This window comes from Physella acuta, unplaced genomic scaffold (assembly GCF_028476545.2).
Source record: "Physella acuta isolate Inbredline_101_S28 unplaced genomic scaffold, ASM2847654v3 ptg001013l, whole genome shotgun sequence".
Classification (NCBI taxonomy): Eukaryota; Metazoa; Mollusca; class Gastropoda; family Physidae; genus Physella; species Physella acuta.
Window position 1 is genome coordinate 124,454 of NW_026732530.1, and position 25,672 is coordinate 150,125.

General features: G+C 35.2%; 1 protein-coding gene across 2 annotated transcripts; it reads right to left on the reverse strand.

Annotated features, from left to right (window-relative positions):
- Positions 1–10,001: 10,001 nt before the first annotated feature.
- LOC131954581 (TBC1 domain family member 10B-like) lies at positions 10,002–24,222 on the reverse strand. 2 transcript variants are annotated; one of them, XM_059318357.1, is made up of 10 exons: positions 24,115–24,222; positions 16,871–17,135; positions 16,506–16,605; positions 16,064–16,171; positions 15,249–15,355; positions 14,658–14,838; positions 13,542–13,616; positions 12,869–12,983; positions 11,320–11,480; positions 10,002–10,766 (listed from the first exon to the last, which is right to left on the reverse strand). In XM_059318357.1, the coding sequence occupies exons 2-10, from the start codon at positions 17,044–17,046 to the stop codon at positions 10,605–10,607; spliced, it is 1,185 nt and encodes a 394-aa protein (XP_059174340.1). In that variant the 5' UTR covers positions 17,047–17,135; positions 24,115–24,222; the 3' UTR covers positions 10,002–10,604. The 2 variants fall into 2 exon arrangements, with proteins under 2 accessions (XP_059174340.1, XP_059174339.1); XM_059318356.1 differs by lacking the exon at positions 24,115–24,222 and adding an exon at positions 20,898–20,991.
- Positions 24,223–25,672: the final 1,450 nt, after the last annotated feature.

The following is a 25,672-nucleotide window of genomic DNA, read 5'->3' on the forward strand; positions in this document are numbered from 1 at the left end:
AGTCTACCCCCCCCCCACCGCCCGAAAATTTCAAGTGCCCCCCCCCCCCCCCCCCGGAGAAAAAAGTCTGGAAGAAACACTGGTCATCTTTACTCGTTCATGCTCAAGACACATGGAGCAGATGAAGTATAGTTAATCTGTTTCAAGGACCTATTCGGTATATCCTTGACTTGACTTTGACCTAGTCCTCTTTGCACCTTATGGAACATAAGGCCTCCACCATTTCGTTTCACTTCATCCGATCCCCGGTTATTAATTTTTACATCTCCAAAGACATCCCTGTTGGCTTTAGTTCTTCGAGAAGACTCCACCTCCATGCCTGTCTTGGGCACCAAATCCTTACCATTATGAATTCAAGTATTAGTCAAGGCATGACGGGCTATTCTTTCTAGTCTTGAATAGACATCGAACTCGAGACTTTAAGGTTAACACTCGCGCACTCTACCCCTCGACCTAATAAAGACACAACGAGGGCACGCAAAAAAATGGAATCCAAATTACAAATACAGGACAGTCGTGAGACAGCGTTGATCAGAGGGACAGGCGCGTGAGGAAGTCTGTGAGGAATATCTCTTATCTCCAGCAAGGATCGACAGACCTTCACATTAAGCCTCATCCTAACCAAACTGATCCCACGCTAAACGTCCTGGTATTCCGTGAGTACATTATTGGGACATCAGATACTGAAATGATTGTATAGAACATCAGCCACTGACTTTCTTGAACTCTAAGTCTCATCCAGAGGCGTAGCAACGGGGGGTACATATGTCCCCGGGTGCCGACCCTATGGGCGTCAAAATAAGCTCATTTTAGATGCTATTTTGAATTATAAATATAAAAAATATATGTGGGGGGGGGGGGGGCAAATTGAAAGTTTGTCCTCGGGCGCCGGGAGGGGTCGGTACACCTCTGGTCTCATCTTAACCTAATTGATCCTAAACTAAATGTCCTAGTATTCCGCGAGTACATGATTTGGACATCAGATACTGAAATGATTGTATAGAACATCAGCCAATTACTTCCTACTTCCTTGAACTCTAAGCCTTATCCTAACCAAACTGAAGCTATGCTAAAAGTCCTAGTATTCAATGAGTACATTACTTGGACATCTAATACTGAAATGATTGTATAGTATAGAACATCAGCCACTGACTTTCTTGAACTCTAAGCCTCATTCTACCTAAACTGATCCTTCGCTAAACGTCCTAATATTCCGTGAGTACATTATTGGGACATCATATACTGACATGATTGTATAGAACATCAGCCACTGACTTTCTTGAACCTAGTATTCTACAAGTACATTATTTGGACATCAGTCACTGACTTCATTAGACACAGCTACTTTAGGCACATCTAATAAAAATAATCCTAAATGTGACTTTAATCTATATTTGTCTACTTTAAACATAAAAAAACAATAAATAAATATACTGAACCTCACTCAATCAATGAATTCAACATCATGATTGTCTGTTATATTCTACAAAACAAAAGTTTTTGAGGTGAAAGAAACAGATGACAACTTTTTTTTTTAAACTCTATCACTTTCTTGATCTTCTCCAACCCATCCCACACTCCCCAATCAAACCAAAAAAAAACAAATTAAAACCAAAAATAAATCAAGCCAATCGTTTAAATTATGTTTTATTTGTATTTTGAAAGTCTATAGTAAAACAGCATGAAAAAAAGGGAATAAATAATGCAAATATGTTGCAGATATAATAAAGTTGATACAGGCAAAAAAAAATAATTGTTGGTTTGAAACAAAAACCACATTGAAAATTTAAAATAAAACACATGCAAAATAGTCCACCCAGCAACATCACATTCACGGAAACTACAGACACTGTATATACAATAACACAGGCGAATACAGTTATCAAATACTGTCATGCTGTATAAAACATCTCATATAAAATCAGTTCAGATTATCAATACATTATTTAAGTACACACAGATTTTTAAAAAAAAAATCTCTACAAAAATCAGAACAAACATGCAAGCAACTCATAAAATTTAAATAAACACCCGTCTACATAAACACAAACCAGCTATGGATTATTGATTATTATTTTTATCTCATTTAAATAGAGAAAGGAACGATAACTCAATTTAAAAAACAAATATTCAAGGGAAATATCTTGTTGACAATTTAAAATGTACAGCAGGAAGGAGAATAAAAATTTCCTTACACAAATGGTGACTGTGGTATAGTAGGTTTTGTTTTACACAAATCTTAAAAAACATTGTTAATTAGTTCAAAAAAAAAATAATTCTAGAAAACAGCAATATCTAGTAAACACCATAGCAGCATCTGATTGCACAGGATCAGTTAAGATTTATTTTAACTGTTTACTGCTGTTATACTTTATATTTATTTTAATTTAAACATTAATGTTTATGACTTTTAAAATATTTTTGGTTAACACCCTTTTATTTGGAGACTTAAATCTCTGGAACAAAATTTTTAAATCTTATATTGTGAAAATTAGCAAAACAGAAAAGAAAAAGCAGGACAATATTGAAACAAATCCATAACACTAACAGCGATAAAAATTTGATGTGCATTGTAAACAGTGTCAGCATTCACACACAAGTCAATGGAATGTACACATTTCTTGTACACCTTTGGCAGTGTGTACAGGTAATCACAAAACTTTGGTTAAAAATGAGTTATGAATTGTGAGGAGTAAAAACTAATAGTTTAAGAACTATTTGGGTTTTTTAAACACATTTTTTAATTAGTCAAAGACTAAAGGTTGGTTTTGAGTTAAGGGTTCGGTTAGGTTCAGTTATAGTGTAGTTTAGGTTCTAGTTTAGGGTATGACTCCTTCAAAGTTTGATTCATGGTCAAATTTGGGTTTAAGTAAAGGATTAGGGCTAAGCTAACAGTTTGAGTTAACCTCTAAAAAAAAATACCAAGAATAAGTAATGAAATCATATTATCTTAAAGTGCTTAGTTTTATTTAGAAAAAAGATGACTTAATGAATCTTGCCAAATGTTCCTAGTAAGAGTTAAACCAAAAGTGACCTTAGCATAGCCAAAACTTGCCAATATGATTTGATTTTACATCACACTAGTATCAGTTGCAACACATAATTGTCACTTCTTCATTCAAGTTGCAACACATAATTGTCACTTCTTCATTCAAGCGTCATTTATAAAAATCATTTGGTAAACTGATCAAACTTAACTTCTGAGTTCGGTACAAATGTTTAGTTAATACTTTAATTAATCAATAAAATTAAGTCTTAACTACAGTAAATATTCTTAATGTTTCTGTGATAACGTTTATAAATGAAATAAACAATGTTGATTAATTAGTTGATTAATTTTATGATGCTGTTATTTTAATAAATAAAACTAAGCTTGTTTTAGGACTTGGTAACAGTGACTTGCGTCTAACAAAACAAACAATGGCCTGTGTTATGAGACTTATCTTACTGCATGTATCAAGTCCAGTACTTTGCTAATATAAACAGGAAACAAATATCAGAAATCAAAACAATAACAAATCTGCTTTAGTAAATAATATAAAAAACTCAACTGCTTATGATAAATTAAAATATTGTAACACACGAACTTCTTGAAAACAATCTGGTTAGAGTTTGGTCTGAGATTCTCCACAGAACATGTGGAGATAAAGATTTCCGTTAAATCAATTAAACACATATAATTTGTTGCATTACATTAAAAGAGCAATTCATTGTTTTAAAAAAAATACATAAATTTAAAAAAAAAAAAAAAAAAATTTCAAATTTTAATTTATTATTCCTATTTTGACTCAATAACAAGTTTGTATTTGTTTTATTATCTGTCTTTTACTACCTGCTCACAAAATTCTGACGAGTTTATCCTTGATAGTTAGCTAACAGATGGAGCAAATAATCACAGGAAAACAAATAATTTAATCACGTCTAAAACACATGTGACGCAGCTTTATGATTGAAAACAGGCCTTAAAATGTTAATAACGAGTTAATTAATGTATTAATTAAGGGAAAAGGTGTATTTACATTGTTTCTGCCTGATGAGAAAGACATTTTTAATTAATCAGCTTTTAATAAGCAGAATGGCATTGAAATTCCAGCATCTGTCATTACAGAAAAACTGGTTTAAATTTATAATTTTTTTTACAACCAATTTAATTACACAACAGAAACTTCTTAAAAGACTTATTTTTTTAACATTTTTATCTTTTCACAGCCATTACTTCACCCCTCCCCTATAAACACACACTACATTTTTATTTAAATTATTATACAGTTAAATATTTAACATTTTTAAACATTTTTTTAAAAATTGACAGTCCATTTAAGAATACGCTTTAAGTGTTGTTAATTAGGGTTAGGCTAGGTGTTGGCATTAAGGTTAGGTAGAACTGTACTATATAACTATAGTGAGGGTTAGACTCATGGTGTTAAGACTTAGTGTTAAACCTACTCCTGTGCTAAGAAACAATAGTCAGCATGGAACAATTCAAAATATTTATAGCTAGAAATTTTTAAAAACACGGCTACATTTTAACATAAACAGGACAACTGGTAGCACCCATTATGTGTTTACATACATATATATGTAGGTATATTTTCTTATGAACATGTATGTATACATGCAGGCGCACATATATACACATATACATAAAGCATTTACAAAGAGAGGAAGTTGCTGAATGATTATCAAGGACACATTTGGTAGGGATCTTATGGCCGAGGCAACAAGGTGATGTTTTCATGAATTATATCCAGTAGAAATGTTCGAAGCTTGCATCCACATTTCATGAAACAAACAAAATGTTAAACAGAGGGGTTACTAAAAAAGGGGGTACTTTGTGCTTTACTGAAGGGTTAATTCAAAATTGTTGAAATTTGTTCAAAAGAATTACCAGTGCATTATATATAGGGACTTAATGGAGAGAACTATTTTTTTTTTACAAAGATGGTTATCTCAGGAGACTCTTTTAAATCAAAATTTATTTTTATTATTCCGTTAAATTTATTATCCTTATTTTCTCCTTAAATCAATTCTTTTAAATTTTCATAACACACAATGTAGGGGAGATAAACCTTTTTATTTTGTAAAACCATTACTTCACTCCCCTTACAAAAAAATTTTATTTGTTTAATTTTCTTAACTTCTATCTAATATAAAATTTATGTAAAAGGCACAAGCTGAACCCAAAAAAATAATAAGGCAGAAAAATCTGGACAAATCACGTTAAATGTGTGAAACTGTACCTTGATTTTGGTGAGATGTTACAATGATGCCTTGAATGCCGCAATGATGTACAATGATTTACATTATAATTAAGAAATTATACAATTCTTTGATCTCTTTAAAACCATATTTGATTTCAACCTCTTGTGCCTAGGAGATATTTAGTTATATACAAATATATGTCTAGAGCCACAGTAAGGAGGGCTGCAGACAAAAAGACAACAACTTGGAAGTAATATTGGATGTTATGGAAAGATTATAAATAGAACAGGTTTGCACATATTTGAAGGAAGATTTACCATCTAAAGAATGAAAGAAATGTGATTTTAATGCTGGTATTTGTTAACATATACAAGACAGGAACAGATGGGGAATGGCTGGCTGTATCACATTAAAAAAAAAATTTAAAGGGGGATAACTACAACTCAAATCATAAGGACAAGGCAGATAACTTTGCATGTAATGAAATGTCACCTAGTTAAAACAAGAGACATAGCTGTTTAATTAACAAAAAGGGATGTAATTTTAATTTATAATGGGAACAATTAACAAAAATAAACAAAATTTCCTCTTTTCAACAAATGAACTGTTAAAAAAATGAAATAATGAAGAGGGAACATAATTACAAACACAAAACAGTCACTGTATAATGCTAAATTAAAGTGGTTAGGTTATAAATAATATGTTACATACACTTCATTGTTGTTAATGGAGAACAGATGTTTATTTATGCCTTTTTAATAAATTATCTGCATGTAGACATTTTGATAAATAATCCTTATCGTTGAGTGGGTAGATAATTTTTTTAATCATAGATAAATGACATCTGGCACTAATGGATCAGAGGGAGGGGAAGGGCAGAGTGTTGTGGTGATGACGATATATTTATTAGTATTCACTAAATGTATGGTTATTACCTTATTTTTTTTTTGGGGGGGGGGGGGTCTAGCTTTTTGGTAGGTGGGGAGAAAATATATCTATTTTAAAAACTATAGCTATTAGGGTTTAGAAACATGATGGAGGTAGTGTCATGTTTTTCATTATAGTGGTTTAACAGGCACTAAATATGAGGTTTTCATTGATACTTTTTTGAAACAGTTACAAAAATATTTATTTTTTTGCTTAAGTTATTAGAAAAGTAATAAGATGAGAGGTCACACAACACATACATATACTGATGCAGACTTAAAACAGAATTTTTATAATCGAGAAATTTCCATACAATCAGTATCAGGAATTTTTTTTTGAGTATTTGATATACCAAAATACATCATGCATAACACCACACACTTGTTATATCTTTGGCAAAATAAAAAGTGAACATGACATCAGGGCAAGGAAACAAACATAATTCTGCAACAATGAGACAAAGCCAAACCGTCAATCAGCTTCAATTTTAAGATATCAAACAACACAGAACCAACGGACATGATTTTAATTGATGCATGACATTAAACATTATCAATCACTAACCCATTTAGGCAATTTTATTTTTAAACAAAGGAATGTTGATAAAGATAATAAATAAAGCACTGTATAAGAGAAACAATAAAATAAAATAGATATATGTATATATATAAGCCAAAGTGTACATTTCATTAATACATTTTAAATTATTTTCATATATTTAGTTTCTTACAATAAACTAAACAAAAGTGTTCAGTTCTACACTTTGCGTAATGAAACACTAACTTCTGAACTTGATATGTAATGACATATAATGAAGAGTAATTCAGAGGAAAACAAGTGCAACCATTTATCTGGGTCCAAAGTGCAGGCAAATTATTCTCTTATTATTATAGGCAAACTAGACCTCCCGACATTTAAACATGGCAAGCACAAACTTTTAACCCAAAAAGTTTGTGATCTTGGAGCCTGAAGAGTTACACAGACACAAAACTACAGCACATCTCAATTAAGTAGGCGCCAGTTACAAAAGTCTATCAGGTAAGACAAAAACTTGCTAGGAACACTGCATAAATGTAACAATAACCCTGGGTTTAATAGATGCTATTGACCTGTGGCCCATCTGTGTTCATCCAGTTATAAAACAGGAAACCAAAACTGCTAAGCTTGGCTAAATTTAGAAACTAATGTGGTTATAGTAAAAACTAGGACTAGATTTTTTTTTAAAAACAATATACAAAAACAAAAATAATTCGTAAGGAAATATTAAATATATTTATACCTATTAATAAATTCTGCAATATTGGCTTTTAGAATTTATTGAGCAAGAAAAATATTGAAAAAAAAATGAGATAAGATTTGAACCACTTTAAAAAAAACTGATTAATTGAACTTTAAGACATGTGGAGCATTCGTGATGAGCCAGTGGTACATTTAAATTGTTCCAGCTGAAAAAATATTCCCAATTTTAAAAAGTCTGAAAAAACAGTTGTTCTAAATATATGTAACATTGAATATTTAGTAATACACAGAAGACAAAAATATAACATAAAGGTAAATGATCTTAAAATATAATGTCTATAATTATTCATTTCTTTTAAAAGAAAATACATTTCAGTATTTTTTTCTCGAAAACTGAAAGATAAGTCACATAAATCAATTAAAATTAAGCTCAAGGTTGATAATTACAGATGTGCATCTAAGTTAAGTAGATTAATATTCTTCTTCTTTGTCTTTTTCTACTCACAGAGAAGGATGGGCTGTTTACTATATCTAGCTTTATATGAGAGGAAAGGGCAGTATGGGCTTCTCATAAACAGATCAGAGACATTATTAAAAAGGGTTAATGATAAATGGTTTTTAAAAAAACTACATAAAAACAATTTATAGGGTTAAAGTTGAACATTATAATAGTTATGTACATAGGTCTCAGCAAAAATTACAAGTCACATTATAAAAATACAGAGCAGCTTACAATGTAAAAATGCATATAGTATTTTAAAAAATGAGCTCACATCACACCAAACAATTAAAATACATGCAACTAACTAGCAACATGAATCTGAACTATAAAACAAAAATCTCAACAAATAAAAATAAATACCTTTGTTCAATACCAGACAATCCAGATGTAAGGAAAAGATAACTCTTAATCCAAAAAAAAAATAGAAGAAAAATAAAGAAGCGTCTAGTGAGGTAATGTATGAAAACAATTGTTACAAGAACAAATCCACAAACTTGTGCTGTGATAAAACCAGGGCCTGCCAGAAGTCTCCACAGCAGAAATTTAAGAAAACATCCACACACTAAAACATGTCTTGTGACTATAAAATACAGAAATCTCCACAGCAGAAATTTAAGAAAACATCCACACACTAAAACATGTCTTGAGACTATAAAATACAGAAGTCTCCACAGCAGAAATTTAAGAAAACATCCACACACTAAAACATGTCTTGAGACTATAAAATACAGAAGTCTCCACAGCAGAAATTTAAGAAAACATCCACACACTAAAACATGTCTTGTGACTATAAAATACAGAAGTCTCCACAGCAGAAATTTAAGAAAACATCCACACACTAAAACATGTCTTGAGACTATAAAATACAGAAGTCTCCACAGCAGAAATTTAAGAAAACATCCACACACTAAAACATGTCTTGAGACTATAAAATACAGAAGTCTCCACAGCAGAAATTTAAGAAAACATCCACACACTAAAACATGTCTTGTGACTATAAAATACAGAAGTCTCCACAGCAGAAATTTAAGAAAACATCCACACACTAAAACATGTCTTGAAACTATAAAATACAGAAGTCTCCACAGCAGAAATTTAAGAAAACATCCACACACTAAAACATGTCTTGAGACTATAAAATACAGAAGTCTCCACAGCAGAAATTTAAGAAAACATCCACACACTAAAACATGTCTTGAGACTATAAAATACAGAAGTCTCCACAGCAGAAATTTAAGAAAACATCCACACACTAAAACATGTCTTGTGACTATAAAATACAGAAGTCTCCACAGCAGAAATTTAAGAAAACATCCACACACTAAAACATGTCTTGTGACTATAAAATACAGAAGTCTCCACAGCAGAAATTTAAGAAAACATCCACACACTAAAACATGTCTTGAGACTATAAAATACAGAAGTCTCCACAGCAGAAATTTAAGAAAACATCCACACACTAAAACATGTCTTGTGATTATAAAATACAGAAATCTCCACAGCAGAAATTTAAGAAAACATCCACACACTAAAACATGTCTTGTGACTATAAAATACAGAAATCTCCACAGCAGAAATTTAAGAAAACATCCGCACACTAAAACATGTCTTGTGACTATAAAATACAGAAATCTCCACAGCAGAAATTTAAGAAAACATCCACACACTAAAACATGTCTTGTGACTATAAAATACAGAAGTCTCCACAGCAGAAATTTAAGAAAACATCCACACACTAAAACATGTCTTGTGACTATAAAATACAGAAATCTCCACAGCAGAAATTTAAGAAAACATCCACACACTAAAACATGTCTTGTGACTATAAAATACAGAAGTCTCCACAGCAGAAATTTAAGAAAACATCCGCACACTAAAACACGTCTTGAGACTATAAAATACTTGTACTAGTTTCCTTTGATTTCCTTAAAATACTAATCTTATACAAGCAGGAATTTTTCCTCATCTATATGCTGGAAAAATGTGTCTGTGATATACAGGATACATCCAAAACAGACAAATATCTGTGATATACAGGATACATCCAAACAGATAAATATCTGTGATATACAGGATACATCCAAAACAGACCAGAAATATCTGTGATATACAGGATATATCCAAACAAATATCTGTGATATACAGGATACATCCAAAACAGACAAATATCTGTGATATACAGGATACATCCAAAACAGACAAATATCTGTGATATACAGGGTACATCCAAACAGATAAATATCTGTGATATACTAGATACATCCAAAGCAGACAGGGAATAAAACGCTCTTGATGGTGATTCTAACACACGAGAGTTATCACAACTTGCTGGAAAGGCTTGAGTTGACTCACCCACAAGCCACAGGACAATATGAAAGATATAATTCTGGAATGGCAAAAATGGAGTCCATGCTTTGGCTGGAATCCAGGTCCATCAACATGCACACACATACACGCATTGAAGTTTATCTTGCAATAAGTTTTTCTCCTTTCCATTTTTATCACAAAATCACTTTTTAAAGAGTCTTTGATAAGTTTTTTTTTTAAAGTTGATCTTTGTTGTATCTACAGGAATATTTCATTGATTAAACCTGTTTGATTCAAATGTACATCTTACTGGGTTTTTTTTTAAATGAATTCCATGGCACGGCATGCATTCTTTGCATTGGCTTTGCTTTTTATAAAAAGTATATGCCAGATTTTTCAACCAGTATCAACCAAATGAGAATGTTTTTTATGATCTCTTTTTCTGCCTCACATCTTTTCTTCCCACAGGTCCCTGCCCAGACAGGGCTAAACTTTCCTTCTCTTTGGCCTCTCTCGCTGCCTTCCGTCTGGCTATCTGTTTCTGGTGTTCCCTCTCCATGTCTCGCTCACTAATTCCCAAACGCAGAGACTGGGGGAAAAAAACAATTGTTAGTTCCCAGAATGCATTTGCTATGACCTGAATTTAGTGCATACAGAATTGATGATTAAAATTAACTAAATTAACAGGATTTAACTTTTAAAACTATCAGTTTTTAACTTTTAAAACTATCAGTTTTTAACTTTTAAAACATCAGTTTTTAACTTTTAAAAACATCAGGATTTATGTTATGCTTTCCTAGCTATTGACTATAAATTTAATAAACCATATATACCAATATATTTTTTATAGATTAACAAAGGCTTTTTGAAGATTTATTTAATTGAAGTCAGGTACAATTTATGGCTGGGTGGACTCATGAACATCCAAAAACTCAAGAACAAGGTCTAATTGGACCTTTTGTGTTAGCAACTGTGGACTACTACTAGCCCAAGAACAATCAGTTCTAATAGACCTTTTACTAGCTCAAGAACAAGGTCTAATTGGACCTTTTGTGTTAGCAACTGTGGACTACTACTACTAGCCAAAAATGTCATGGTAAGAATAGAACAAATGTTCTGGAAGTGTACTCTACTGCACCTACCTCCCTGAATAAAAAGTCCTCATCCTGCAGCTCATGTGGAAGATTCCGGAGCCTCAACTTTTCCAGGGTTTCAAAAAATGTGGGGCACTGGGCCAGCTTTTCCTGGCCCTCCAGCACCACCTTGAGTAGGACCAGCCCAACACGGAACAGAACCTTCACACCTGGTGGTTAGAGGATAATTAGTTTAAAAATTATTAGTTTAAAACCTTCACACCTGTTCGTTAAGAGGATAATTATTTTATGACATTCATACCTGTTTTGTTAGAGGATAATTAGTTTAAAACCTTGACACCTGGTTTGTTAGAGAATAATTTATTTAAAACCTTCACACCTGGTTCGTTAGAGGATAATTACTTTATGACATTCATACCTGGTTCGTTAGAGGATAATTAGTTTAAAACCTTCACACCTGGTTTGTTAGAGGATAATTCATTTTCTTACAACATTTTCACACCTGGTTCACCAAAGGTTAATTAATTTACAATTTTTACTTTTTGTTTGTTAACGGCTGATTAATTTAAATCTTTCACACCTGGTTCATTAGAGGCTAATAAATTAAAACCTTTACACCTTTAGTTGCTAATTAATTTTCAAACAACAAAACCACACCTGGTTCAGCAAGATAATTAATTTAAAACCACACCTAGTTCATTAGAAGCTAATTAATTTAAAACTTTCACACCTGATTAATTTAAAACTTTCACACCTGTGTGTGGTTCATAAGAGGCCAATAATTTAAACCCTTTAAGCCTGCTTCAGAAGGGTAACTAACTATCTTACAGCAAAACTTTCATATCTAGTTTGTTAAAAACTGATAAATTTTCTAACAACTTAACTTTCACAAAACCATCACTGTACAAAACTTTACATCTGAACACCCGAATTAGACCCACACTCTCTAACTATTCCATGTCTGGCATAATTTTAAAATAACAACACTCTTGGTGGCTAGCAAAAGACCTGCAAGACCCAGAACTTGTACAATCACACAAATTCTAGTTAACTTCACTAAACCATTGAGAGTACCTCAAAATGAACAGAAAAAAAAATCTACTTTTACAAAGAAACTGGTCCTAACAATTTGGGTGTAGGACAAAAAAAAATGTACCTGCACAAATAAACAGACCCTAACAATTTCGACCAAAAAATTTACCATTACAAATAAACAGACCCTAACAATTTCGACCAAAAATTTACCTTCACAAATAAACTGACTAACAATTTGGATCAAAGAAATAAACCTTCACAAAGAAACTAATAATTTGGACCTAAAAATGTACCCTCATAAATAAAATTACGCTAACAATATAAACCAAAAAAAAGTATCTTCACAAAGAAACAGATCCTAAATATTTGGACACAGAAAAATGTACCTTCACAAAGAAACTGACCCTAAAAATTTGGACCAAAAAATGTACTTTCATTAACTGACCCTAACTATTTGGACCAAAAATTGTACCTTCACAAAGAAACTGACCCTAACTATTTGGACCAAAAATTGTACCTTCACAAAGAAACTGGCCCTAACTATTTGGACCAAAAATTGTACCTTCACAAAGAAACTGGTCCCACAACCTCAAGACTATGGTCCAGGGCAGTGTGCGGGTGTAGACACACATAAACCACTCCGTCATAAACATGATTGGCTCAATGTGTTGTTTTCTCTGGGGAAAACATTAAATGCATTACAGAACAGTTCCACCACATCATCATCTGTAAATTCCATGAACAGCCTTAGTAAAGGACAAACCAACAATGAGTTCTGGGTATGACAGTATAATGTGAATTACATATATGGTGATCACAATACCCAGACAATTTTCAAAACCATGTTAAAACTGGATGGGCCACTCCTACACAGTAAAGTAAAATATTCAACAGAAAACAAACAGCTATATACAGGCGTGAAATAGAGGTAGAGCACTAGACTGCACTAGAAAGTCTCAAGTTTAAATCCGGGATCAAGTTAGTAGAACAACCCTGAATGCACCAAGCTCTGATGGGTTCCTAAGTAAAGGTGGCTTGGCATTGTGCTGACCACATTATCTTTTCATGTGCCGAGGACACAGAAACAAGAGAACTCTACTTCACTTGCCCCACGGACCGTTAAGTTAGAAAAGTAGACTACTTTTTTTTTACATGTAGATAAAAGAAATTTTTTTTTTGTTTCATGACATTTACAGTGTCTGTCAGTAGGAAGAAACTTATTTTAAAAAACTCACCATGTGTTTATAGACCCCAGGACTTGTTTTTTTAAGCAGACCAAACAACACATCACCATCTAGTTGTATTGCCTCCTGGAAAAAACATCAACAGAAACAACAGTTAATCTGAGTAAATCATAGTTAATTTTTTAAAAAACATTTCCAAGTACGGAACTACATATAAATATTTACTTTCCAAAAAAAGTATATTGATCAAATCACCACCACCATCAAGTATTCAGGGTTATTTTTTTAGTATTGTTACTCTAACCCTATCTTTAACCACAGAATCTTTACCAAACAAACCTTAAGAGCAATACCAGCATGTTAAAACCACAATATAATATTCTCCTGTCAGCATTTTTATGAGAGGGCAAAAACACATTCACGAATAGCCAGCCAATATAAAACCTCGACTTTTGTCAAAAATAGCTACCCAATACAAATTTTTAAATTTTGTCACACATAGCCACCCAGTATATATTTTAACTTTTGTCACAACCAGATACATAATATAAAGTTTTGACCAGGGCTATAGTAGTAGTAGCCAGTGATGTACATGTCACATTTAGCCAGCCCATACAAAATCTTGACTTACCAGACCAGGGCTATAGTAGCCAGTGATGTCACAAATAGCCAGCACATACAAAACCTTGACTTACCAGACCAGGGCTATAGTAGCCAGTGATGTACTTGTCACTAATAGCCAGCCCATACAAAACCTTGACTTACCAGACCAGGGCTATAGTAGCCAGTGATGTACATGTCACATTTAGCCAGCCCATACAAAACCTTGACTTACCAGACCAGGGCTATAGTAGCCAGTGATGTCACAAATAGCCAGCACATACAAAACCTTGACTTACCAGACCAGGGCTATAGTAGCCAGTGATGTCACAAATAGCCAGCACATACAAAACCTTGACTTACCAGACCAGGGCTATAGTAGCCAGTGATGTACTTGTCACTAATAGCCAGCCCATACAAAACCTTGACTTACCAGACCAGGGCTATAGTAGCCAGTGATGTACTTGTCACTAATAGCCAGCCCATACAAAACCTTGACTTACCAGACCAGGGCTATAGTAGCCAGTGATGTCACAAATAGCCAGCCCATACAAAACCTTGACTTACCAGACCAGGGCTATAGTAGCCAGTGATGTACTTGTCACAAATAGCCACCAGACACCAGAAGGCCTGCTCTACTGGCATGTGCATCAGCAGCAGTGCAGCAATGGGTGCCTGGGCCTGGCAGTAGCCTTCTATAGGACGGTGAATGGTGTAGGCCTTTAGAACTTCAAACAACGATTCTTGCCTGGTTCAAATAAATAGTATACATTTCCCTTGAAATATTACAACTGCATTATAAATTAAAATAACGGTGGATCAGAAACAAATACTTAAGTTTTTTTTGAATTTACATTCTGCATAAAAAATAGTACATTTTAGTTTACATGGTAAACCTAAAAACACAGTAAAAAAAATTCTAAGAACAAGCATATTGTTTTTAGACTGCTTGCCAGATGCATGTTAGTATTATGAACTACTGAAAAAGTTTCTGAAATGTGACTACAGAAAATGTTTGTTTGGGAATAATGTCTTTTAGTTTTAAAAAAAACTCGGCACACCTCATCCTATCTGGCCAAATACATTATAGGTTGCCAGTTGTAACTATCCCACCACAAAAAGAAGACTTGACCACAGAACAAACCAACATTTACTCACCCCACACCTCCTTTAGATAAAAACATTTCATGGAGAGGAAACTGGCGATCCAGGTCCTTGTTGATGTCGTCAATACACTTGGGATCCCCAGGTAGCCTCAAGTAAGACTGACAAAAAAAAGGAGGTTGTTTCATTAATATTCATGCTGGAGCTGTCAAAACTTTCAATAGCTGGTGTAAAAACTTACATTCATCTAACCAGTGCTAAACTTTAAAAGTTTAAGCTGTCCAACTCTTCCAACCCGTTGAACCATTTACTACACTTCCAAATGCGCAACCATTTACCACACTTCCAAATGCGCAACCATTTACCACACTTCCAAATATGCAACCATTGACCACCCTTCTTACCGCCTCAACCATTTACCACCTTTCCTACCCACTCAACCCATTACCACCTTCTAACCCACTCTACTCATTTCAACATTCCTACCCTCATAACAGTCAGCAGTCAGAGTTAACAAGACGGTGCTCAAATTTATATGGGCTCACTTTCAAGTCCAGTGGACCCTAAAACTTTGTCCCCTGTTTTAATACAGCTAATTTTTAGACAGCTGTGACAAATATTTGTTTTTTAACACAGCTTTGACTGTTTTTTCAAATCCTAGTGCTCCTGCCCAACACCTTACTGATGTGTGTGTCACTACCACCTTAAAAACAACATTAACAGCACTAGCTGAAAGGGCCCAACATTTCTAAAAAAAAAATTCCTAGACACTAACTTGAATTAAGTCTTCTTTGATCTTATGATGTCAATATTGAAGAAATGATACAACAAGACTTCAATAAGTAAAACCAATCAAGCATGGAACTCACCTCAAACAACCCTTTGTTCTGTTCCATGGTGAAGTTACTACCACACAGATGCTGCCAAGCTCTGGCTCTCAATGATGGGGGGACACCTTTTCTACAACGTTCTCTAACCTATTTCCAAATGTGTAAAAACTACATTAGATTTCGTATTGCTGTAGACTTCCTGTTCAATAGCTATACACACTTTCTAGCTTGCCAAAACTGGCTTTAACAAAAATAAAAAAAGTTTTAATATCAAACCTAAAAAATGGTAACAGGATAGTTTTAATAATATTTAAGATTTTTGACTTTGTAAAATAAAATTTTATTTAAGCAGTAATGAATGACAAATTTAAAAGAATAAGCAACAAACTGATTTTAAACTAATTTTTACAGGAAGCAGTTTACCATATCAAAACTTGTATAAAAGATTCTGTTTTCAGCTGATGTAAAAACTTTGACCTACCTTTTTGAACCGTTTAGACATCCATTTATCCCAGTTGATGAACATGTCCAGCCATTTTGTCTCTCTCTTCCTGAGTTTTTCTTGTGGCAATCTTCTTTCCCTGGAGTTTAATAAACATGTTACTGCAGCAAATATATTTCTAAAGACTTAAATTATGAAAAAACTTACAATACTCACTATCACAAAAGTAGAAGTTTAAAAATATTTTTTGTGACAATTAATTTTAATTATAAAAGAAATATACAATACTCACACTTGCAAAATAAGAAAAAATATTTCTCTCCATGAAAAATTATTTTGTATAAAATTGGCTTAACAAATAAGCTAATTAATATTTTTAACGATAAAATAAATTTTTTGCTTACATGTCAGGATCAGTGTACTGGTTTCCACCCAGGAAACCATAGCGATCCGTCGTCACTGTGGAGCTATCAGGGTCAGCAAGATCCCCATTGGCCAGCTCATGGCCACTGGGAGAACCTCCATTACTCCTGGGGGATCCTGCGTCTCCGTTAGCACTGGGCGGATATGCCATTGCCATGGGCAAAGTCGTGTGTGTCAGGAGGTGTGTATCACCTCAGCATTTTCAAGAAAAAATGTTCCATTATCACTTGCACTGATTTCACGTACCTAGAATGGAAAATTTTTACCTTTTTAAGAGAAAATCATTTAAATAAAACATACAAGAGAAAGTATCCTTAATGAGAGCTTAGAACAGAGCATAGCTTTAAGAGGGTTGGAACGGTGACTATAAAAATAATCAAATTAGCATAGGTAATCACTTACGTTCTGCATTGTATTAATTTAAAATCAACTTTAACTTAATACATTATTTTATTAAATGTATTTAAATAAATTGTCATTTATATTTTTTTGTTGCACAGACTCCCAGGAAAAAAGAATAGGCTAATCAAAACAACCCTGCAAGTGGACAGTGGAAGGAGAAGCAAGGGCTGCTGAGCTTATGTGGTCTCAACTAAAGAGAGCTGCCAGTGGAGACATGTAGCTGCAGCCCTATGCTGCTCTGGGGCATCAAAGGAACAACTCAAGTCATAGAAAGAGTTTGAGTAATATGGAAACTGAACAAGTGATATATAATAACACACTGGTAGAAATAAAAATGGAACAAGCAAACAAAAACAAATTGTGTAGACTACATAATTAAGATATATATAACCATCAGTATATGGCTACAAACATTACCTGGTTCAGAAGAATTCTCAAACTATTTTTTATTAAAACATCTTCATAACCCTTTAACTATGAATGGTAACTCAACAAGAAATGTTCATAGAACCAATGTTTCTCTGAGGGTTAACAAAAAGTAGAATCCTTTGACTAACTAGCTGCTTACATCTTAACTAACAAGCTTCAGTAAGACAATACTTTCTTACTATTACCCTGTCATCTATTTTACTTCCTTCCCACAACTAAGCTTATAATACCACCAGTTTATATTGTGTTCATGTCTCACTTTGTCTCTTATTGTGTCATACATATCCCACTTGTCTTAATTGTTTCCTATATAAATTATCACAGGCACTTGAGAAAATATGTATCATGACCTATTCCTACTTAACTTCATTATACTTTTGCATTTCATAGAAAAGTCATTTCTTTTAAAATGTAGATATACATTTTAAATTTTAATAAACACAGTGAATTATTTCTAAATATAGCTAAATACCAAAATACTTCTAAAAAATTAAATCATCATAGAATAATGTTTATTGTTGTATCACTATTATTAATATCTATTATCCTATAGCCACCATATACCCATATACCTAACTCGATTTTAATAATTTAAAAGTTGGCATATTCCATTTGAAAAAAAAAAGCTAAAACAATCTTGTAACAACTACAAACTGTGTGTGTTGTGGGGGTAATATGTGAGATAGGCAATGCTGTAAACATGCTTTTAGTTTAGACACAAATGAGAATAAAATAAAGTTCACTTCATAATACACTTTGTTTTCCTTGTATAAAAAGTAATCATGCTTTAGTAAATAACATTTACATGCATAAGATTCATATGGTGACTGTCTGGTTGGGCAAGTAGTGTATGATTCAAGTAAGTAAAGTTTCCCTTTCAAACCCGACGGTCTATGGGGCAAGTGAAGTAGAGTTCACTTGCTTCTGTGACCTCGGCATATGAAGAGATAGTGTGGTCAGCACTATGCCCAGCCGCCTTTACTTTCCCTAATGTGAGTTAGGTACCCATCAGAGTTGGGTGGACTCAGGGACGGTGTACTGACTTGAACCCGGATTCGAACTCGAGACTTACGGGTTAGCAGTCCAGCTCTCTACCACTAGACCACTCCGTCCCATAGTGTATGATTGCTTACTCCTAAAGTCCCCAATTCAGACCCTGTGTAGTTTAGGCTTGCTAGTTGGGGACAGCAACAATGTTCCCTCTAAGCTGCGCGGTTGCGCGGCCGCGCAGTAGTTTTGAGCTGCCGCGCAGTGATTTTGTAAAATAAAAAATATCATTGTATAAGACTTTTAGAACAGCGCGCACAGAAAATACATTTTGCACACCGGCTTTTTCCCCTTAGAGGGAATATTGGACAGCAACCCTTCATGAAAAGTTAACTCGTCAAAATCAATTGACTGCTGCCATGTGTTGATAAAAGCTACAGAAACAAATCCAGAAAAAAAAGGATGTGGAAGTCAGGGTTATCAGGCCATAGGGCCCATGGCATGTTGACACATAATGCTTCATAGTGTTGGAGGAAATCCCTACTAACATTATTATAATACAAAACAAAGAAAAAGATAGTTTAGAAATAAGATGAGATTCTTTTTTTGAGCAGATTCACTAACATGACTTTATGGTATCCAAATCCTTGGATTACAGAATGACATTCACACATAATCTATAGGCCTATTATATATAATTCTCTTCTTGGAGACGATAGAAAACAAGCTGTAAGCGCGCTTCCTACCGCCCCCACCCCTAAATGGTCTGGTGAGCTGTGGTTCACGCTAAATGTTTACAATCGTAGAGCCGGGTTTAGTGACGGCTATTAGGGCAGATAATTACTGAAAAGTAGAAAATAAAACAACTAAATAGCGGCATATGATACGCCGCGGGTCGGCTCGTACCATTTAATTTCGACCATGCCATGCCATGTTACATTAGCTATTTTAATATTACTTATTGGCCAATTTGAAATAGAAATAGGTTTGATTTATATTTCATGTATCGTAAGTTCAATAAAATAGATTTTAAGAAATGATTAGTAGATCTAAAAAATCTCCAGGTCATAAACTTCCAGATCTTAAGCACTGAGCAAAAAATGGATCAGCAGAAAAACTTAATAAAGATTCTACTTTATTTAGGTCTATGTATTACTTCACTTTCATAATCTTAAATTTAGACTAGATGAAACAAGACGCTGAGAGTTACAGACATACAGACACACACAAGTTACATAATACATAAATAGGCTACTTAGTAGATTAAATCAGACTAAGACTCATCATCTTTTCCTGTTCAAGTATTTGTGTCCAAGACACATGGGGCAGATGAAGTAGAATTCATTTGTTTCAATTACCTCTACTTATCTAAGGGATAATGCCATCAGCACTATGCCCAGCCATTTTTGTTTCCCTAATGTGAGTACACATATTTATATTAGAGCTGGGATGTACTACAGATTTGGGACCAGAATTCAAACTCGAGACTTCCAGATTAGTTGTCTAGCACTCTACAGCCCAGCAACAGTCCCCTTGGCCTCCTAAGACAATTGAATAGGGCACAAACTACATTGATTAAACTTTGTCTATTAATAACTTCCAAGATCTAGCTAGAAGATTTATTCTCATTTATAGTTGTCTAGTCAACTCTATAATAATAGTGTAGTTTAAACTGATTAAAGTTTACACTTGACTTGCATTACATACAAGACAAGTAACTGTAGACTAGACAGTGTAGAGTGTAGACAGTGTGTGTAGAGTCACTAGATTGTAGTTCAGTGTAGAGTGTAGAGTTAAGTGTACCTTAGTCTGTAGTTAAGAAGATCTAGAATCTAGATCTAGAAATTTAGACAAGACTGACTAGACGTCGTGAATACCTTGTTTTGTATTAAGTAGATTACAACAAAATTACAAGCAATATCCAGACTCCTATATGTAGTAGCTTAGATCTAATAAATCTAGATCTAGTATAGATCTAGTCTAAGTCGTAAGAGTGGTAGTCGTAACTTCAGTGAAAAAAAAGTGAAGTTGGTCAGTGACTGAACTTTTTTTTACTTATCGAGACTCATCGACTATCGCGAATTTAGATTCTACTGGACTTTTTAGATTTAATAATGTTAAATACCATCAGACGCTACATATAAATCAATAATAACTGTATTCGCTTGCTTTGTTTCTAGCTTAACTTACCTTTAATTAAAGTGATTAAGCTCTGTTAGAGTGCTAGTCTATTTGTAAAATGTAAACAGTACAACCAAACCATCACTTAAGCAAAACCGGAACTTAATATAACCGGAAACAAAATAATCCGGAACAAGAACAAGCCTACTCAATGATTTTAGCAAAGTAGGCTAGTAGTAGTAGTCAAGTTTGGGTTAAAGAATTAATTAAAGCAATAATCTGCGATTATCTTTGCTTTTAGTATTCAAAATGTGTCTTTTTCCATAGCAATTCCCGATAGCCATGCCCCTTCAACAAGCATATTTGAATTTGTAATTTAGGCCTATAAAAATAACTAATCGGGGCTGGGATGTGTAATTTAATTTTTAGTTTAGTATTTAGACTCTAGTAGGATAAGCATAGAATATAGAATCTATGCGCAGTATCGTTATCTGCTTGAGTAAAGTGTGCCGAGCCTCCCTAGAAATATAGGCCTCACTAGACACGATAATCCGTCTTGCTCCAGTAACTAAAAGGCATCCAGTAAATGACGTCATGCACCTGGGGAGTGGGGTATGACACCCGAAGATATTTATGTACGGGTAAGAGGGGGGAGGAAGCCAACAAATGTGACATTATTATAGGACTGCGTAAAAATAGTGACGAAATAATGGTTAAGTATCGTCGTCAGATTTTCTTTCCGTTATCTGTTCGGGGAGGGGGGGGGGCGTAGCACGTTTACTGCGATCTTTCCAGAATGAAATGGGGGTAAAATATAGTTTAATATATAGGCCTATATAATTTATATTGAAAATACGTAGGCCCTACCTCAACTAGCGTACGCTACCACCACCCACCCCAGAAATTTTAACTGCACCCTCTCGAATCTTTTGAGTGTCCCTCCCCCGCAGAAAAAATGTCTGAAAGATACCTAATCGTCATGTCGCTATTTATAGACGATTCAAAGTTTTAAAATATTAGTACTGTTCTTTCTCTTTCAAAGTATCAAACTTGTTAGACTTTTTTTTTTAAATCATGGATTATTAGTAATATTTAACTATTTTAACTCATCAACTCGGTTAGAAAGATGCACGGCCTGCTAGGGCTAGACCAGAGTTTCTTCCAGGCATCTCTTCGGGGGGGCGAAGCCCCCCCCCCCCCCGAAAATTTTTTACCGCCCCCCCCCCCCCCCCCGAACGAAATGAAATTTATATAATTTATATAGAAAATATATACTTTTAACAGTGTCCGCCCTCCCGAAGAAAGTTTACCGCCTCCCCGAAGATTTCAAGTGCCCCCCCGGAGAAAAAAGTCTGGAAGAAACACTGGGCTAGACTATGAGAATGTTTAGGGGTTCTGAATGATAATACGCTAAACATTTTAAAGTAAAACAACAAATAAACCTTAGTCCTAATAGGCTTATAGAAAGATTAAGCTGAACCTCAATCTGAGGCTTAAGGGGTCACACGACAATCCCATCACGGGGTATCGGGCCTACCTGTACAGCCATGCTGAAATTGTGTTGGGGAGGGAGAGGAGGGTGATGAAAAAGTAAGGGATGCAACCATTAAATTAACATTATTTAACCCCTTTCTTAGTTATTTCCCATTAAAGTTTTAAAATTAAAAATAATTAACTTCATGTAGCCTAAAAGAATTGATGGGATATCGTTATATATATATATATATATCAGGGGCGTAGCGAGGGGGGGGCGGGGGGTGCGGACCGCACCGGGTGACACCATTTAGGGGGGTGACACCAAGGCAAAAAATAGCAAAATATATAGAGAAAAACTCGAGGGGGGGGGGGTGCAAATCGAAAGTTTGAGGGGGGGTGCAAATCGAAAACTTGAGGGGGGGGGGGGTGCAAATCGAAAGTTTGAGGGGGGGGGTGCAAATCGAAAACTTGAGGGGGGTGCAAATCGAAAACTTGAGGGGGGTGCAAATCGAAAACTTGAGGGGGGTGCAAATCGAAAGTTTGAGGGGGGGGGGGGTGCAAATCGAAAACTTGAGGGGGGTGCAAATCGAAAACTTGAGGGGGGTGCAAATCGAAAACTTGAGGGGGGTGCAAATCGAAAACTTGAGGGGGGTGCAAATCTAAAGTTTGAGGGGGGGGGTGCAAATCGAAAACTCGAGGGGGGGGTGCAAATCGAAAGTTTGAGGGGGGGGTGCAAATCGAAAATTTGAAAGTTTGTCCATGGGAAGGGTCTCTATGCCTCTGGGGGGGTGACACCATTAAGTGCCGCACCGGGTGACACCCGACCTCGCTACGCCACTGATATATATATATATATATATATATATATATATATATATTCACAAACTAATCATTTTCTTGTTAGAAGAATCAATCAAAATCAAACGTATTAAAAAAATACCTCAGGAGAACAATGTTGTTAGTTGTCTTATATACTAGATCTAGCATAGCTATAAATTAATCTATATGGTTTCAAATCAAGAAAAACACTCGATGTAGATCTAACCTGAAATAATCAATATTTGACATGAAAAGATGGCAGATGCATATTGTATGCCTTCTACTTTTTTTTTTGGTCACGGAAATATCGCACTGTGTATGGAATACAAAAATAAACTGTTATTGTTGCATTAAAGTTTTGCGAATGCTATTTTCTGGTACATTTCAGAGGCTTAGCGAAGGGGGGGGGTACCTATGTCCCCGGGCATTAAAAGCTAATTTTAGCCGCAGTTTTGCATTATAAATATATAAAAATATATAGTGGGGGGCGCCAACTTGAAAGTTTGACACGGGGGGGGGGCGCCAAATTGTCAGACCTTCCAGTGTCAAGCAAAATAATAGAAGTTAGATGTTGGAACACTGTATCAGACAGGAAACATGGCCCCGAGAAAAACTAAGGGCGGGCAGAAGAAACACGGAGATCAAGGGAGAAAGAGTTCAAGAGGCTTAACACACCAACAGGCAGTGGCGTAGCGAGGTGGGGGGGGGGGGGGGCGAGGGGTGCGGACCGCACCGGGTCACACCATTTAGGGGGGTGACACCAAGGCAAAAAATAGCAAAATATATAGAGAAAAGTGATAATTCCACTTAATTAAGTGATTAATTCGCGTATTAAAAAGTCTTTTAAGAGCAAATTTGACAAATCCCTACAAGGGTTTGACGAGGGGGGGGGTGACACCATTAAGTGCCGCACCGGGTGACATCCGCCCTCGCTACGCCACTGCCAACAGGCACAGGTTATAGATAGAGACAGGAAAAAAATAGTGCTCACTTTGTTGATGGCTCATGTGCTAGTGCGCGTTTGATGAAACTTAAAAACATAAAGCATCGTAGAATAATTGAAAAGGGCGGAGGAAGAGTGCACCCTGCCTTCTTGGGGAACTAGCCTTAGGAGTCATTACCACCTTCCGTCTGCTCATCTGCTGTTGAATAGTTGCCTATACTCGGTAGATCATGTGGTTTAGACTTCATCACTTTGTTACAGGCTACATCGCGTTTACACTTGAGACATATATATTATACACTTCTAGAAAAAATTTATATATATATATTATATAATATATATATATATATATATATATATATATATATATATATATATATATATATATATATATATATATATATACCCAGTTGTACTAACAACGTACTATAGATAAACATCATTAGTATTAAATGTGAACACTTTAAAGCTTTTACCGGGGGGTGGGGTGACACCAACTGCAAGATTTACAGAGGAAAAAAAGTAGGGGGGGGGTGACATCATGAGGTGCCCTCGGGGTGACACCCGATTCAGCGACGCTACTGCTTTAACAGTCATAAATAATGGCGTCAGTGTTATGATTTCACAATTAGATCATCCATTTATGACGCCAACAAAAATGATAAATTTTAGATCTCCCGAACCTTGTCCATACATGTCAAATTTGGATGGAACCTACACCCTAACCCCCCCCCCCCCCCCCCCGCCTCTCCCGTTGTGGACGTCCACTAAAATGTAATGGTTCTCTCCTTCTTACTTGGAGTGGTCTAGCGGTAGAGAGCTGGACTGCTAACCCGTTAGTCTCGAGTTCGAATCCGAGTTCAAGTCAGTAGACCGTCCCTGAGTCCACCCAACTCTGATGGGTACCTAACTCCTGTTAGGGAAAGTAAAGGCGGCTGGGCATAGTGCTGACCACACTATCTCTTCATATGCCGAGGTCACAGAAACAAGTGAACTCTACTTCACTTGCCCCATAGACCGTCAGGTTTGAAAGGGAAACCTTTTTCTCTCCTTCTTACTTGCAAAATACTAATCCATTAACATGTATTATGTGTACAATAGTACGCCAATGACTAATAAATTAGGTCAATGTCTTAAAATATTCAAATAGGAGACAGAGGCGTGGCGAACAGAGTTTTTTCCAGGCATCTCTTCGGGGGGGGGGGCTCTGCCCCCCAAAGAAGGTCTACCGCCGCCTCCCCGAACGAGATGGATTTCATATAGTAAACATACACTTTTACTAGTGTCCGCCCCCCCCCCGAAAATTTCAAGTGCCCCCCCCCCCCCGGAGAAAAAGTCTGGAAGAAACACTGATGGCGACCCATTTCGGCGGTGAACTATCAATTTTTCACCCCCGTCAATTTATATAACTATTTACATTTGACGCCCCCCCCCCCCCCCAGTTTGGAAAGGTGGATGGTGCTTTTTTACTAGTCACTGTCTCGTATCAGTTTTTATTTTGATATCAAAACTTGTTAAATTAGTCTGAACAGCCAAGTAGTAGTCTATTTCCTGAATTTAGATTATGTATAATTTATTAAGGCAACCCATAATAAGCTTCATCTAC